Genomic DNA, 17,457 nt, shown 5'->3' with positions numbered 1-17,457 from the left:
AACGTTTGCCAACATACATCGTATTTAAGTTGGCTTGATGTGGCTCTGCGTCTTGAGTGCAGACCTTGTTTTGTTTGGGTTCATTTAGCTCGACGTGTGTGGCAAATGGGCTCACATTTTGGTTAGCTGAAATTATGCACAGCTACTGCTGGAAGGCGTTTATTTTGAGGTAGTTTGGGTTTTTCTCCTAGGCCTTCATTGAACTTTCCTAGCGCACAACCATTTAATTTACATTCAGAAGCCGTTGAGCGCAACGCCGTCATTGTTTACATATTTTTTTAAATATACTCATTTTGGGGAAGCATTCCTGGAAATCCTGATGAACTGATGATCTGTTCGTTTATATCTATTGAATGTCCCATTCTTTCTGTGTTTTTGAAGCTTTGTTTGTGTTTACAGCGCGCAATATAACGTGTTCATGTTTCACATGTTAAAAAAAACTTGTGTGTTGTGATTCGACAGCAGCTTAGCTTAGCAGAGCCTTTTGAGCCAAAGCTGGTGACTGACGTATTCCTGTGGGCGGAGTTTAGTCAAAAACTGTTTTATTGACGTCATTCAATCGGGAAGTAGAGGGGTGTAGTCCAAACCGGCCGTTCGCTTTTGGCCCTGTCCCAAATGGCACACTCTGGACTTGTGGGCCTCCTCAGAGTCCGCACTTTGATGACATCATCTAGTGCAGACTTTGGGGACCCTTGATGCGAGTCCACATGGGTGCACTCTTATTTTGGGACAGACTTGAGCGTCACGCCGGAAATAGGTAGAGAAGTTGCCCGTCAGTGTGAACTCCTCCCTTCCGTTGTCTGATTTGTCTGATTGCTCTTTTGCAAGGACTTCTGGGTTTGTAAAGTGCGCGAAGCCTACTGCAGTGCGGGCTTCACTGAAGACCGCATCAAGCGGGCAAAGTCGGCGCTGATGAGCACACTTCGAAGCATAAAAAGGACAGATGGGACACCCTATGGACTCATAGACTAAGCGAGCACACGCAATTTAAGGCCATGAGACCGAAAGTCCACATGAAGTGCACCATTTGGGACAGGGCCGTAGGCGACTTCTGTTAGGGCAGTGGTTCTCAAACTTTTTCAGCGTGCGGCCCCCTTTGTGAACGGTGCATTCCTTCGCGGCCCCCCCCCCAAAGAAAATTTATGACAAAAAACACTTCACACTTTAGTTAAACAAAACATTAAATTATACAAAGTAGTGCTTCCTTAATTTTTTTTAGGTTTAATTTAATAGAATTCATGATAAATTAATGTATTTTATAAAATGTCATAAAACTGGGGCCCCCCTGGCACCATCCCGCGGCCCCCCTGGGGGCCCCGGACCCCAGTTTGAGAACCACTGTGTTAGGGGACTTCTGTTAAAGAAAATATATCGCCTGGCAGTGAACGTTGAGCTTTATCATTTTGTTTTGCAGATATTGTTTATGCTCTAACAGCAACATTACACACTAACTAAAGTAAAAAAAAAAAATGGGATCAGGAAGAATGTGACCTTTAATTTAACAAATTTATTCAAAGCAACTTAGAAATGAGAGAGCATTTAGCATTTTGTCCAAACGTAATAAAAGGGTAATAACTCTAAAGACACGTTTTTGTGTTATATTGTTAATGTCTAAATTTAAAACATGAGTTTTCCTCATTAGTGGAATATCCATTACATTTTTATAGGCCTATATCCCTTTTAAAGCAGACTCATAAAATAAGTGTTTTGCATACGTTTTTAATGGTCCTTTTTTCTACAATGCATCAGATTGTTTCAAACTATCACATGCTGTTACCTATTAAGTAGGAATTTGAATGTGGAAACATCAATGAAATCAAAGTCGTACAGACAAAAATGAATGCAAATACTGTATTAATAAACATAGTAATGTGCCCTGCATCAATGATAAGAGGTGGTCCCTAACTAACAGAGGCATGTTGACACTTTTTATAAACATTCACTTTTATACCTCCAGGCTTCGCTAATCTATGTGAAGTCTGACCAGAAAGCCCTTCTATGGCCCCTCCATTGATGCTCCTAAGCCAAATAGTTCATTCCAAATCACAATAGATCTGACACATTTGGTCAGAGCTCCATTCAAGGCAGCAAGGCTTGACCTAAACGGATTGAAAGTTCCCATCTATCTTCAAACAGTTTCCCTGCGCTACAGAATAATGGATGAACACTGCCTGTCTGTATCCTAACAACAACCGTTACCACCCTTACCTCAAGTTTAAATGTCTCCTGCATGCTACTTAAGAATGTTTAAAAACAAGTTCCTTTGTTTGTTTTTACATTAAACTACCGTATCAAATGATTGTGATGCTTTAGAATTGCGTGTTATTCAAAAGAGCTTCTTTACTGGTAGACTTTATTAGCTTGGGTATAAATAAACTCATTGGGCTGTGGTTCTGTTTTAATATTGGTACACAACTAGTAACAGACCTAGAACAGAACTAGAAGTGGTCACACAATAGCGTGATGTGATTTGTAGCGATACAGTATAGTTGTACCTGAAGTGCCGAATGAGCAGATGATGTTGTCAAGCTAAATCAAATCACAAGAGGCTAATAAGACCAAGTGTGAAAGGAGTTAATTCCAGCTCTACCTCATTAAACATTTATGAATTGGGATCAGGCTTAGGGTCTAAATCAGAGGGGATTGGGGGTTGGGTTGCTCCTTTTGGGGGTGAATTAAAAACGTGCATTGTGTCACAGCCACGTGCACAACTCCCCGGCTGGTTTTTGGCAGATCAGGGCATGGTTTTCCTTTGAGCCCAGAACACCCATGGCCGAGTGCTGAAAAGTCTCGTGAATGAATCCAGTAGGCACTCAGCTGTCTTAAAACAAAACGTTGGAGGTTGGCTTTTGATGCAGCTGCCAGTGGGTGAAGAGGACACCGGTCATGCTCCGCAGGTCATGGAGTGACCCATTCACACTGAGAGTAATGCCTTTTATCTGGCGAGAGAGGTGTGTCCGTTAGCTATTTCTCATCTGCTTTTTGTTCAGTTTTTATAAGAATCACACGTTTTATAGCTCACTTCAGTTCCCCACCTGCTGTTTTTTAAACTTTCCATTTGGCATTAAAGTGATCAACAATATTAGATTCTTCATTCACATTTATGACCCTACCAGCTAAAGCCATTATTATCTGGTTTACTGTTTTCTACATAAAATCATCCTATAGACGGTTTCAGCAGTAACAAAATAAACAAGTGGCTTTCGTGTATAACACGTAACTTCAGGTAAACTCTGCTAAGAATAAATTACAACAAAGTACTTTAAACGTAGTTTATTTATATAACAAGCAAAATAAACAAGAAGTAGATTACCCAGGAAACCAAAACATTTGTTATTTTCGATGAGGGATTTGTTCAAGAGTTCAACTAGTCAGACCATTAAAAAAACTGAAACCGGAAGTAAGTTCGGACCAGACGCGTATTGCCTCACCGCACGTGCATCCGTTCAGCAGTAACAAGATAAACAAATGGCTTTCGTGAAATAAACGTAACTTCCGGTAAACTCCGGAAAGAATCAATAACAACAGAGTCCTTTTAGAGTAGTTTATTTTTGTTAAACAACAAGTAGATCACATTATTTATCATAGCTAAAGCATATAAAAAATGACACTGTGCTAACGTTACTGTGTGTAAAATGTGTACAAATATTCAGTGTTGGGGAAAGTTACTTTTTAAAGTAATGCATTTCAATATTAAGTTACTCTCAAAAAAGTAACTAAATGCGTTACTTAGTTACTTTTAATGGAGTGCGTTACTTTTAAGTTACTTTTGCGTTAAGTTTTCTTACTTGGCTGAGGCTTGATCTCTTTCAGGCCTTACAGGTGTTTTTTATGATCGCAAAAATGTCAAGCTCTGGCCTGCCATCTCTGTTTCTGACTCAAACTGTTCCCGCTCAGGCGCACAGTGCGCGTAATTCTACGTTAATATGTTCAGTTTAATTCAGTATATTATTTTATTTTAAATTGAATTAAACTGAAAAGTAACTCACATTTTAAAAAAGTAACTCAAATACTAATGTGTACATTTATAAAGTAATGCGTTACTTTACTCGTTACTTCAGAAAAGTAATATTATTACGTAATGCGGGTTACTTGTAATGCGTTACCCCCAACACTGCAAATATTTTATACAATGTTAACTACAAATCGGCTGCCAAGCCTTCTTTTACATCGATCTATGATCACCGTCTCACCTCGTCTTTAGGAAATGAAAACATTTGTTATTTTCGACGAGGTTTCAGAGTTCAGTTAAGCCCTACATGATCTCACGGCAAGTCATGTTATAGTCACGAAAAATGTGATTAATTTATTCGTGTCCATGACACAAAATTCTGCTTTTTTTGTGCCTTAAGCACGAATGTCTTTTTCGTGTCACTCAGGATGAATTTCTATAAATAGTTTTTCATGTCCGTGGTAGCACTTTCTTTTTCGTGTCATTTTATGTATTGTTTTCTCATTTTTCCCCATATTTTAAAATCATTGTCACTTTGGGTTGAGGTCAGATTTGTGGTTTGCGATAGGATGTACTTTTATATATTGGTTTCTACATGTTTTTCGTCCACATTTAAAACTCTTCTCACCTGGGGTTGGGGTTAAATGTCTAAAAATGTAACAGAAAGTGATTCTAACCCCAACCCCAAGCGACAATTGTAAGAAAATAGGAAAAAACAACAAGAAAACAATACATAAAATGCCATTAAAAAAGGTTTTGCCACGGACACGAAAAACTATTTGTAGAAATTTGTGCGAGTGGCACTAATTTTTTTTGCTTAAGGCACGAATAAAAGCTGTATTTCGTGCCATGGACACAAATAACCAAAACACAACCTTGATATCTTTAATAGTAAGTTCATGTCAAAGATATCTTTAATAGTAAGTTCATGTCAAAGATTGAAATCAAAGAGAAAATCAAACTTTGATGCTCCAAATCTTATTATATGTGACTTTAAACTTGATTTCACAGACAGCCACATTTAAACTAATATGTGATGACGCAAATTTGAGTTATTGTACAACTTCCTTCTATTCAATGCAAGACAAAAGTGTGTGGTGTTACAGCCATGACTTCACTTACATTGTAGAAATGATCTTCTAGAAAGCAAAACATTTGCCTTGTCACAGAATGTTGGCATTTCAGCTCATTTCATGTGTTTCAGATTATGTGTATCCTTTCTTTGTAACATCAAGTAAGATAATTACTGTGATGTGTGAGGCCCTAGAGATACAGCTTCTTATGGACCATTTCCGGTCATATTCGACTCCTTAAGTCAGCCAGAATGAGAGAAAGTTCAAGCGCAGATCTAACAGATATTGCATAAGGTTTCCTGCAGACCCTAATAAAGAAAGAGAAAGCGGAGGGAGGTTGAGATAGGGTTCAGGTCTCACGGGAGACGTGGTGAGAACAGACCTGATCTGTTCAGTTCATTTCCATGAAAAACACACTATCCATGTATATCTTGCCTGGAGGCGTTTTCCTCTCCCTTAAAGTCCAAGATGGACTGGAGCTTCCAGCAACAAACCCCAGAGAACCCCAGCAAGGGAAAACCAGAAGACAAAAGAGACAGACGGTGGAAGAGAAATAAAGAGGGGGGGGGTGGCAAGGAGCCGCCATCTGGAGGAAGAAACAAACACTCAGCTGTTTGTTCAGCGGGGATGAATTTCCACCATCGAACTCTATTTGTCGCTCAGACGTGCTTTATATCCCTCTATTCACACCAGGTGACAAGTGTTGAATTTATCATCAAGTCTTTCGCTGATATATTCAACACAGATATTTATCACAGAGACTGACATGTTAAATGTTAGGCAGTCTAACCACTAAAAAACCATCAGTTATTATTCAGCCTACTATTATTTCAGCTGCGGCCCGGCCAGCCTACGTACAATGTGTCCGGGGAACCTGTCCTACTTCTGCACATAATAACAAGGCTGGACAGATGTAATAAGAGGTTGCTTAGAAATTCTCTTTATTATGTCTGAAGAAGGTATAGAAACGTCAACGTGATGAGACCTCAGATTGCAAGAAGTTAGAGTAGTGCAAGTTTGGTGCTCCGGGAACTCCAGGAAAAAGTCCCGAGACCTTGAGCACTTTCAGTTTTCTGTTACTCTTGTGAAGTCTTCAAACGCTGCTTCATGTCGGCCCGTTTTCCGTTTGGAACGTTTCCCCTTCTCCTCCCACCAATGGGCAGCCGATACTTAAGCTCTGCAGACCTCAGCACTAATAAATTGCATACCTTACTAACTTGTGGGAGAAACCATCTTTAAAATCCAATTTTTCCTGCTTAATAAGTTATCTTGCTTTAAGTATAAATCCTTAAGAACACTTTCTTCGGAAATAATTCTATTAAAAATGAGACTATCATTATTATATCATTCTAATGAACATGTATTACTATTTGTTTTGTGGAAATCAAAGGTGAAAATCTAAAGACTCTGCTCGTCACAAAAAATGGTTTCTCTGCTTGTAGCACCTTTATTTTTAAGACAACATGGGCTGTTAAGCGTGATTCATACTTTTGCGTCAGACCCACGGCGCAGCTATGTTGTAAGCTGTGTGTAGCACTGCATAGAGGCAGAGCGCAACACGTCATAACCTGAAAACCACGCCCACCGGGGGGGAAAACAATCCAACCGTCTCCATTGACTTTGTGACAAGGTTTATAGTCAGCTAACAAGCCAAGAAACCCAGCAATAAGTTTTTATAAGCTGTCGACCCCAAATAACGAGCGTTAAAACTTAAAAGACACAATAGTGGAAACAGGCAACTTTTCATAATAGTAGGCTACTATTAGTAGAACTGCGCCCACTAGAGTGAAACGTAGTTGGCGATCCACTTTTTACTCCTTAAAGGCTGGGCTTTACGGCTCTAAAGCGTTTGTGATTCTATGCGAATCACAAACGCTGTGATTAGTCTGCTAGAACCCCTCCGTCAGGTAAAAAACTATTCTGTTGCATTTCCTCACTGTAAAAAAAGATTTGTTGGTTAAACTTAAAAAAGTAAGTTACCTGGTTGCCTTAGAATTTTAAGTTAATTCAACTTAAAAATATTAGTTAAATTAAAAAAAAAAGTTGAGTAAAAATTGTTTCAACTAATATTTTTAAGTTAAATTAACATTTTAAAGGAAAACACCACAGTTTTTCGATGTTTTACTATGTTCTTACCTCAACTTGGACGAATGAATACATCGCTATCTTTTTTCAATGTGTGCACTTGATCTTTGTGCAGCGCTTCGTGAATGTGTTGGCATTTGGCCTGGCCCCATTCATTCCTTAAGATTCAAACAGAAATAAATTTAGAAGCCACCAAACACTTCCATGTTTTCCCTATTTAAAGACTGTAACATAAGTAGTTACACGAGTAAGTATGGTAGCACAAAATAAAATGTGCCAATTTTTAAGCGGATAAAAATTGAGAACTATATTATAGCGGAAGAGCACTTTGCTGCCCTTTGACCTCTAGCGCAGTAACATCATCACTCTTAACTCCGGAAGTTTGAGCAAGAGGGGAAGTAGTCAGGAGTGTTGATGTTACTGTGCGCCGAGGTGTTTTTACAGCGCTCATACTAATTTCCACTTGCGTTGTTAAAAACAAAAATGGACCAAGTTGAGGAGTGATATTTAACAACTAAAGCTGCAACGAATGTTGCTGTCTATTTACCGCCATCACTACTGATGCTTCTCCAACAACGTACACAACAGGTTGCTGCTTATTCAGCTTTTACAATGATATTACACCAGTAACATGCCTGTGGACACTTCCAAGGGGGGCTCAAGATGACCTAAAATTTTTCAGAATAAGACAAAACAATCATTTAAATAAGCTAAAGCAACTAAAAATCAAGATATTTCTTAGTGTTTGGTTATTTTTGTAATGAATATATAATCTGTATAGATATACCTAGCTGTAGTATATTGTATTGGGTAGGCTTTGAATTGAAAACGTTGAGAACCCATGTGTTACATCACTCTGGTCCAGAATAAATATATGGGTCACAAGATACATAAGCCTATAGTTAGCAGCTTGACCACCAAAATAGATCATGGCTTGAGTCCAATTCAACCCCAAAAAAGGCCCCTATCGCAATCTCCCTTTAAGGGTGTTTTCACATATAGTTAATTATAAAAGAACCAAAACAAGTTCACATAAAGAGAACCAGAAAAGGAACTAGCTGAATATGTGACCTCAGTCCTTTTGGTGTTTACAATATAGTGGACTCAAAAGAGGACCCAGTTCTTTTTTTGGTCCTCTTCAGAACTGAAGTGATCTCAGACCTTTTCTTGTTCACATCACAACTTCATAAGAAATCAGATCCCAGCTTTCTGTGCAGCAGTTGATTTTGATACAATGTCCAAACGACACACAAAATGGACCGGGACCTTATTGATTTCACATATCAAAAAGAAATCGAACCACAAAAGGACCCAAAAGCGAACCGTACTCAGACCACCTCCTGACGTGGTCTGAGTTCGGTTCACTTCTGGGTCCTTTTAGGGGGGTTCACATATACACCCTGAACTGATCTGAGAGCGTTTGGAGGGGCTCAAACGAACTAGGTGTGAAAACACCCTTACATTTGTCACAAAACCAAACTAATATAAAATGAATAATCCCCATGAGCTTTTGTTTAAACCAAAAGTTACAAGGTGCCCAAGGAGAACTGGGCATCCCGGCTAAGTCTGGTTTCTCACAAGTGGAGAATGAAATGAAGAATCGGACACACCCCTCTTGTACTCATCCCTCTTGAAATGCATTCATAAGAAATAGTGGCTAAAGCTTTCAAGACTAAGAAAGGATGCGAAAGCACTGTAAAAGTCATGAAAACGCATTAGCTTTGCAACATGGAGTAGTTTTATTATGACTTTAATGGGGCTTCGCATCATTTCTTAAAAGCTTTAGTCTCTATTGTAATCGGGGGTGAGTAAATAATGACAGTATGAAACATTTTATTAGATCTGATCCTTTAAATCTATTTGAATTTGAATTTATGACTTGAAGTGTAAACACTTTGCATGCCCCCTTTAAAGCTGTGTTTACTGGGACTGCTCTTGTAAAATACTCTGTCTGGTTTCATTTTGAATCTCAAAGTTGCAAGCACCCCCAGCAAATTCAGGTGATTTCCCATTCCCAAACCCTCAGACTACAACGGAAAAATGAACGACGTCTGCGCATCCACCCGCGCACACATGTTCCATCTCAGCCCAGTCTATAGTCTTACTTAACCAGGTATCATGTTACCGTGTTCCCCGATCTTAATTGCAGACATCTGTTTTCTAGTCTCAAGTTAAAACGATTTGTTTATCAGCATTTATCAAGAACCTTGCAGCGTTGTGGCAGACCTAATCTTGTTTAGTTTAAAATATTTCTGTTTGTCTTATAGAGGTTGTTGTTTTACATTTGATTGAATCATCCCCCTTCATTTTCTCCAAGCCTTCATTCCATTGAAATACTTTTGTGAACTGGGTGGAAAAGAGGGACTGGAAGTTCAGATCCTGCTGTAATAAACACAGGAAGTCGACGTCTAAATTACAAACAGCTGGGCTCGCCCCATGTTAGCACATCACTCCGGTCCAGTATAAATATAGTCACAAGATACAGAAACCTATTGTTAGCAGCTTGACCACCAAAATAGAGCCTGGCTTGAGTCCTGAGCGCTGTTCAAAGCAAGAATGAGATGGGCACAATAAAATACGGACTTTGCCACAGTTCTGCATCTGTTTTTGCTTTGTAACTTGCCCTACATTTTCCAAAAATGAAAAGTGAAATAAAGAGTTTGTTGAAACTAAGTAAACCATCATGACCTATTAAGTTTTGTATTTTACCTATTTAAAACACAGGAAGTTTTTGCATAACTTTCAAAAGTCTTGCTAACATGATGTAAGGGGGTTGCCTGGGCATAGATGTTCTGAGTGGTTTTAGGGCAGTGCTTTGTGGTTACTAAGGTGTTTTGAGGTGGCTGCTAGGGTGCTATGGATGGTTACTACATAGTATAAGTCAAAGAGACCACCGTGTTAGGTTCAGTGTTGGGTGTAACTAGTTACTAAGTAATTAGTTACTGTAATTAAATTACTTTTCCCTTGAAAAAGTAAAGTAAGGGATTACTCTTATTTTTCTTGTAATCTAATTACAGTTACTTCTGATGTAACTAAATACTGTGTATGGACTTTAAAACAATTAAGTTTACAATTCTGACTATTAACTGGTTGATTATTAGCATTAAAATTAATGAGATGCTGGCTGTTTATTAACACTTAATAGCACATATTAATGCCTGATTCTGCAAAACCTTATTCTATATCCTTAACCCTCCCATTTCTACCAATACTAAAAAGTAACAACTTCTTTAGTATTAATAAGCAGTAGTTGGAGTATATTGAGGCAAAAGTAGTTAATAGTTAGTTAAAGCTGCGGTCGGCAACTTGTTTTATCATATTTTTTGATCATATTCACTGAAACCAACACTATGCTCCGATAGAACAACATCAACTAGACTGTTTAAGAAAAAACCCCGCGCTTCTAGCTCCACCTGGAGCCTGTTATTTGTTTTGCAAAAATCCACCGCTCCCGGTTCATTTGGTCCAATCAGCCCAGGCTGGTTCATTTGGTCCAATCAGCGCAGGGCTGTGTAAAATCTGCCTGTCAATCACAGTACCTGCATGCGCCACAGATCCCCATCCCCCTCGCGCGCGTTACAATATCACGTGCATCCGCCTGAATTCATAGTTGTTTTGGTTTGAACAGCGTTATGGCGGAGAGAAATTACAGTAACAAAATTCCGATTTCGCGGTTAACAACTAGAGCTAGGAAAACAACCAATGAAAACAAGGAAACAAAGATAGAAAGCGACTGTGGCCGTATTAAAACTAGGATCAATATCGGACCGGCATTTGAAAGGAATCTACGAGATTTCAAGCTGGATGCAGAGCTTGCCACATTTCTTCTCAACAGGTAATTGTGCTTTATCAACCATTGATTGTATTTCGGGGTGTTATGTAAGTAATCTAAGTATTCTTGCTAAGTATGCGTTCACAATAATACTTTTGCACACGCGCTGACGAGAACGTGCTCTGAGGGAGGTTGCTCGGAGGTAGTGGGGGAGGGACATGAAATTGTAAACATTTGGAAACTGCTCAATCCTCCAGAGTTGCCGACGGCAGCTTTAATAGAGAGAATTCTACCCTAAAGTGGGACCAGAATAATTGATGGACTTTTATACAGTATATTATTTCTTTGAGCCATTTCAAGCCTCTCCTTGTGTCATGTACTAAATAGGATTTAGAAAGTAATTAGTAATAAGTAATTAAATACTTTTTGGAGAGAGTATTTTGTAAAGTAATCTAATTACATGATTGAAGATGTAATTAGTAACTAGTAATTCATTTTTTTTTTTTGAGTAACTTACCCAACACTGGTTAGGTTGCAGATGCGACTACAGCTAATGCCACGGTCACACTATTTCAGTGGAGGACGGTGACTTCTTTTTTCGAGAGCGCACGATGCGAAGTTCGTCACAACATGTGTTATTGTAGCCCGTCATGTGTGTGGTTTGTAATTTCAAAATATGTGTTTGGCGCGTCGAGCAAACCTGTGTGCATCACGTGTCTTGTCAAAATAAGTGCCTGCTGCAGACGCGTCTAAAGGGTTTATGATAAAATAGACGCTCGCGTTTGCCAGATATTCGCATAATCTCATGTGTAATCAGAGTTTACTGTTAAGGGAGTGTCTTGCGTGTATTTTGTGAACGTGAGTGTCTCTTTTATCATAAACGGTTTTGATGCGTGTGCAGCAGGCACTTATTTTGACAAAACACGTGATGCATATGGTTCACATGACGCAACAAACACATATTTTGAAAACACGAGCAACACACATGACACATATTTTGACTTTGCACCCCTCGGAAGAGCAGTCACGAGCCGCTACTGCCCTATTCGTACAGTATATGGGCAGCAACCGGATGTGCTTGCACCATTATTATTGCTTTTATTAGGCTATTGTACATAATAGGTTTGTGTGATCCTGAAGTCAAAGTTCACCAAAATTGAATATTGTTTTTTGCATAAGCTTAAAGCTTACGTTTTTGGTCTGCTATATTCTTGTGTGTAAGAATGGAAGTCAACAAAAAGTCTAGTGTGACTGTGGCATAATGCAGACTGACATAAACCAACTGTTTTTTTCAAGTCAACTATAAACTATTGAATATAACCTATAACTAAACTATTAGTTACATTTTTCAAACTTTTCTTTAGGTTCTAGAAACCTTCTGTCTTATGTTTCAGATGTTTGCATAGTTCTGTATCACAAAGAGACATCATATGGCGCTTTTCCATTGCATAGTACCCCACGGTTTAGTTTAGTTTGGGTCAGGTCAGCTCACCCCACTTTGGCGTGGTTAGCCTTTCCATCGAGTTTAGTATCACTTCGCAGTGGGAGGGATTATAGGCGTGTCGTTATATTTGCGCTGCCTACTGCTGTGACATCATACAAGTGAGAGCGTCGTTGTACATTCACATACATTTATTTATTTCTCAGTCCGCCACAAAATTAAAATTGACCACCACAAATATATGTTTACACATCGCGTTTATCACTACCTCTGTCTCACACAACAGTTTCTGTTCAAACACCGTGGCGTCAGTCGACGGCACTCCATTAAGCCTCATTTAAGTTGCATATACACATAGAATGCTAACGTGCTCGTCACGAATGTTCAGCCACAAACTGCAAGTCTGGAAAAAACTGTAATAGTGTCCCTGATTCTCAACCTGTGGATGTTTTTCATCGCTAAAAGGGAGTTTATAGCAGAGCACAGATGACAATATGTTTGCTTGAGACAGCGCAAGCTAGCACTGAGGTAAAGCTAATCTTTTACATTATAGTGATTACGTTGGTAGTGGTGATTCTCTCAGACCAATCAGTGATCTACAGTGTTTTCGCGTCACTTTGGATATCAGCTAGGGTCGCTTGGAACCCCAACCGAGGTGGTACGAAAAAAAGTACTACGTACTGCACCCAGTGGAAAAGCTCCCAAAAGTAAGCTGACCCGACCCAAACCATTCCGTGGGGCACTATGCAACGGAAAAGCGCCAATAGAATATCATCACCAGATCCTTCCAAAATACTAGTGCATTCCCATGTCTTGTGTTGGTTTTCAATACTTAATGATCTTGTTTGGGATAACAGATGTGTTAGGATCAAAAAGACTGGAATTAACAGTGACTGGGAGGACTAACATGTGCCAGATGGCTGATCTGGGCACTGTGTTTGTTGTTATCCAGACATATCCTTTGTTTTGTCTCTCGCTGGGAATGCTGTTACTGTACACACTAGGAAATAAAAACGGCATGTTTCTAAAACAGACAGTTTCAATGTTTCAGGTTTCATAGGAAGTGCAGACGTTACAGCATTTACAGTGTAAAAAGGTTTTTACGTGTTACGTTTATTTTGTTGGAGCTTTGGCCTCGCACACTGTGGTCCGTTGACTTCTTTTTTGAGGGCGCACGATGCGAAGCTCATCAAAACATGTATTTAGCCCATCATGTGTGTGGCGTCATGTGAACATATGTGTTCAGCGCATCATGTGAACCTACGTGCATCACGCGTCATTTCAAAATACATGCCTGCTGCAGACGTGACAACGTATGCGCGTGCATCTTGGCAACGGAAGTATGGTAAGAATCAGCAGTGAAGCAACACAGACAGAGAAAGTTATTTTAAAAAGTTGACTTATCAACTTTTTCAACACAGCTACCAGATCCGTGTACTATAGTGAATAGAAGACGTTAGCAGATGGCCAAATACAAAGTGGCCAGATACATATATACGCATATTAGTATATTATATTAGTGCAACCAAACGCAACAACCAGACATTTTGACCGTTTTGATAAACTTTCTGAGTTGCTAACACATTAGAAACACTGGGGACTTCCGTTGCCAAGATGTGCGTGCAGGCTATTTGATCACGTGGGCTGTAAAAGAGTCTATACTGTATACAATATTACAATAATACCATGGTTTTACCTATAGTAGATGTCCAAAAAAATCATACAAAATGAAATAAACGTAACCTTCATCAAATATAAAGTTTTAAAATTGTATAGCCCTGTATGCAACTATTGCATTACACACAGGCCAGACATGTTTCCTAGTGTGTTTAAAGAGGCCAAGCGCATGTCGGCTGGATCTAACAATGAGATTCCTTCCAAGTGTCTGGAGTGGATTCAGATGTCTAGAAAGCTTCATGCTCTTAGTTCTCGCTCATCTGTTTCTGCAGACACTAGGTTGTTTTAGCTTATCCTTATTTGTTAATCTCATTCATAAAGATTGACCAAGTCCCAGTGTGACCAGTGTGTTTGTGGAGTGTCCAGTGTTTTGTGAAGTCAACAGCCATCTCTTTCTTTTTCACAGTGAATTTCACACACAAACAAACACAGCTTCTCTCTCGATTAAACTCCAACTGGTCACACTGTGCGTTTACAAGTGCTTTATCACAATACCCAGTCCATAATACTATACTAAAGCCAAAAGGTTCCTATAGCAACCCTGACAGGCTTGTTTAGAGTCTCCCTGGTTCTCCCTTTCGGCAGCTGTAGGTCATCAGAGACCCCTAAAATTCACATTTTACCGACCCACCTCCCCTTTTCAAACACCCCTTATCCGACAACGCGGATTCCAAATATTGACCTTACATCAAGAGCGCTGCCCAGACCCCAAAGCATAGTGTATCAAGGGATGATTTTGCGGGTTGTATTTATGGCCGCCCTGTGCTGAATGGTTCCTCATGGCAGCAGGTTATATGCATGACAGGACCCGGCTTGAAATTCTTTTCTTTCTTTTTTCACTTTCTGGGAGTCATGCTGCTTGTACTTTTTTCTGCAGGCAGGACATCGTCATCTGGAAACATTTATTCTTTGATTCACAAAGGCCTCCGTTGCATTTATGCCGTCGCGAAAAATGTCTGCGTTGAAACGCCAGCAACATAATCGATTGCTTTCATTTATAGATGTCTGACACCAGCAGAGATGATCAAAATTTGTTTATGTTAAAGTTATGCAATGTTCCTTTAATGCCGGGCTTAAACCTGACATGCTGTGAGGATTTTAATGGGAAGAAATACGTCGGCCCATGTGGTAATAATGTTCGAATCGTGCTTGCTGTATAATATGTTTAGAGTCTAGTTATATGTGGTTTGTATCATCTTGCATTAGTTGGATGGATTTAAAGTCGCCGTGCCTGACTTGAATTACCCACAACCACCTCGACTCCTAACATCACAAGAGCCATTGAAAGTATACAGAATTACTATTCGTAAAGATCGTATTACTTTTTTGCAGTTGTGTTTGGTGATTCTGGTGATTTAGAAATGACACACTGCCCCTTTAAATGTGTTTTCTGATGTAAACGCACACGTATTGTATGTTTGTAGTGGAGGGACACTTTCCTTTTTTTTTAAATGCTTATTTTCCAGCTCCCCTAGAGTTAAACATTTGATTTTTACCATTTTGGAATCCATTCAGCTGATTTTCGGGTTTGGCGCTAGCACTTTTAGCATAGCTTAGCATAATTCATTGAATCTGATTAGACCATTAGCATCGCGCTAAAAAATAATCAAAGATTTTTTTCCTATTTAAAACTTGACTCTTCTGTAGTTAGATTGTGTACTAAGACCGATGGAAAATTAAAAGTTGCGATTTTCTAGGCAGATATGGTTAGGAACTATACTCTCATTCTGACATAATAATTTCATTTCTACATTGTAGACAACAGGATGAAATCAGAACAACCTATTGATCAAATTTATCTGTATATTCTTTGCAGATCGGAGGGTTCTAAAACATCCGTTTCATTCATCAACAAACAGGACAGAGAGTATAACACGTCTGACCCAGCACCGCCTCGCTGTTGCTTAGATGCAGAACAAGATCGGCGTTCTCCGACGGGACGTGCAGAAACTCTTCCTGACACCAGTAAGCTAAATATTGACATTATCCAACCTTTTCGACCTTCTTTTCACAAACAACATGTAAACAGTTAACATTCGCATTTCCTAAATCATTTCCTAAATCATTCCTTCCATGGCATTAATTAGGGAATGTTATATAAACACACACTTATATACACAATATATAAAAACATATGCCTTTAGTGGAGGAGCAGCTCTTCCGTTCAGTGGAGGGTCAGGCAGCGTCTGATGAAGAGGAGGAGAGATGGACCGGAGAACAGCAGAGACAAGTAGATGAGGTGAAGAGAATTCTCACCAGGCTGTCCTGCTGTGGAGACAGGTGCTGACCATATTATTAACCATATTAGTCAATGGAAAATATGAAAACAGTCTTTACTAATATACTTATTCACATGGTTTTGGTGCATCAGGTGTGATGAGAAAGCAGTGAAGAAGCTGTTGTCACATTTTGGAGACTCCAAGACGGAAGAGAGTCAGTCAGCTGTACTAGATCTGCTGGAGAAGGTCACACGGCTTAATAAACAGTTGGAGCTGAAGGAAAGTCAAGCCAGAAGGCCAGAGATGAACACAGAAGACCAGGTATGGCACATAGAGACAACATAGCTTTGGAGAAATAATTACCCCCAGCTCGGAAATCTCTACTGATGCATGTTTATGCTTCAGTTGTTAAATATGCTGTTAAATATGGTTTAGCTGGTGTAATTTGCAAATTTGTGCATTATAGTAGAACTTTAATAAAATACTTTTATACTTGATTTAATGCTTAGTTGCATGATTTAATGCTATGAGTTGCAGCAAAAAATTCAAAACCATTACAAATAAATATTTAAAATAAAAAATTATAATTAAATTAAAGAAGTAAAACTAAGCATGGGTGTTTTGGGAATAATGTTTAATAAACCAATGAGAGTCTCATCTCTCATCCCCTTTAAAAGCCAGTTGGCACAGTTTGTAAGTGGAAAAACTGTAAGCAGTGGAAGAAGGCCAGTGTTTTGAAAAATATTACTTAAAAATGGTTCTCATCTCACCATATCCAAAGGTACAAAGACATCAAATACAATAAATCCATGGGGTAGCATTTAAAAAAGCCAGCCTTTTTTGTAAAGTTGCATTTTCAAACTAGCATTTTTTGTGATTTTCACAAAAGTTTCACAAAATGCCTTCCAGGAAAGTTTTCTTCTAAAAATATATAAACATGCAAGAATGAACAATGAAGACCCTCTGCTTTCAAAGAAACAATAAACAAACAAACAAAACACAGAAAAAAAAACGTTTCATCCTATCTATATATGAAGAGTTTCGTTGCAAAACGAGATAACCACCATTTTTTTTAATTGTTCAGAAATCTAGTTTTTTGGTTGTGCATTCCAATTAATTTCAATGCAACTGCAGTTGGTTTGTTTTGATTTAAACCTTCATAACTTAAAAAAAATACAGCCAAGTAGCACCAAAAAACTAAATAATAACATGATAACATAATAATAAACATGTTTTGA

At 38.9% G+C, this 17,457-nt stretch overlaps 1 protein-coding gene across 2 annotated transcripts in view; it reads left to right on the top strand.

Annotated features, from left to right (window-relative positions):
- efcc1 (EF-hand and coiled-coil domain containing 1) overlaps window positions 1–17,457 on the top strand; it is a 30,054-nt gene that overhangs the window by 6,505 nt on the left and 6,092 nt on the right. For both annotated transcript variants that reach the window (XM_055184255.2, XM_055184254.2), the window contains exons 4-6: window positions 15,817–15,965; window positions 16,145–16,280; window positions 16,372–16,540. In XM_055184255.2, the coding sequence (XP_055040230.2) occupies window positions 15,817–15,965; window positions 16,145–16,280; window positions 16,372–16,540 (454 nt within the window). The remainder of the gene's footprint in view (window positions 1–15,816; window positions 15,966–16,144; window positions 16,281–16,371; window positions 16,541–17,457) is intronic.

The sequence above is a fragment of the Misgurnus anguillicaudatus genome, chromosome 14 (assembly GCF_027580225.2).
Source record: "Misgurnus anguillicaudatus chromosome 14, ASM2758022v2, whole genome shotgun sequence".
Lineage (NCBI taxonomy): Eukaryota > Metazoa > Chordata > Actinopteri > Cypriniformes > Cobitidae > Misgurnus > Misgurnus anguillicaudatus.
Note: the sequence above shows the minus strand (reverse complement) of the source record. Positions and strands in the feature narration are given on the sequence as shown.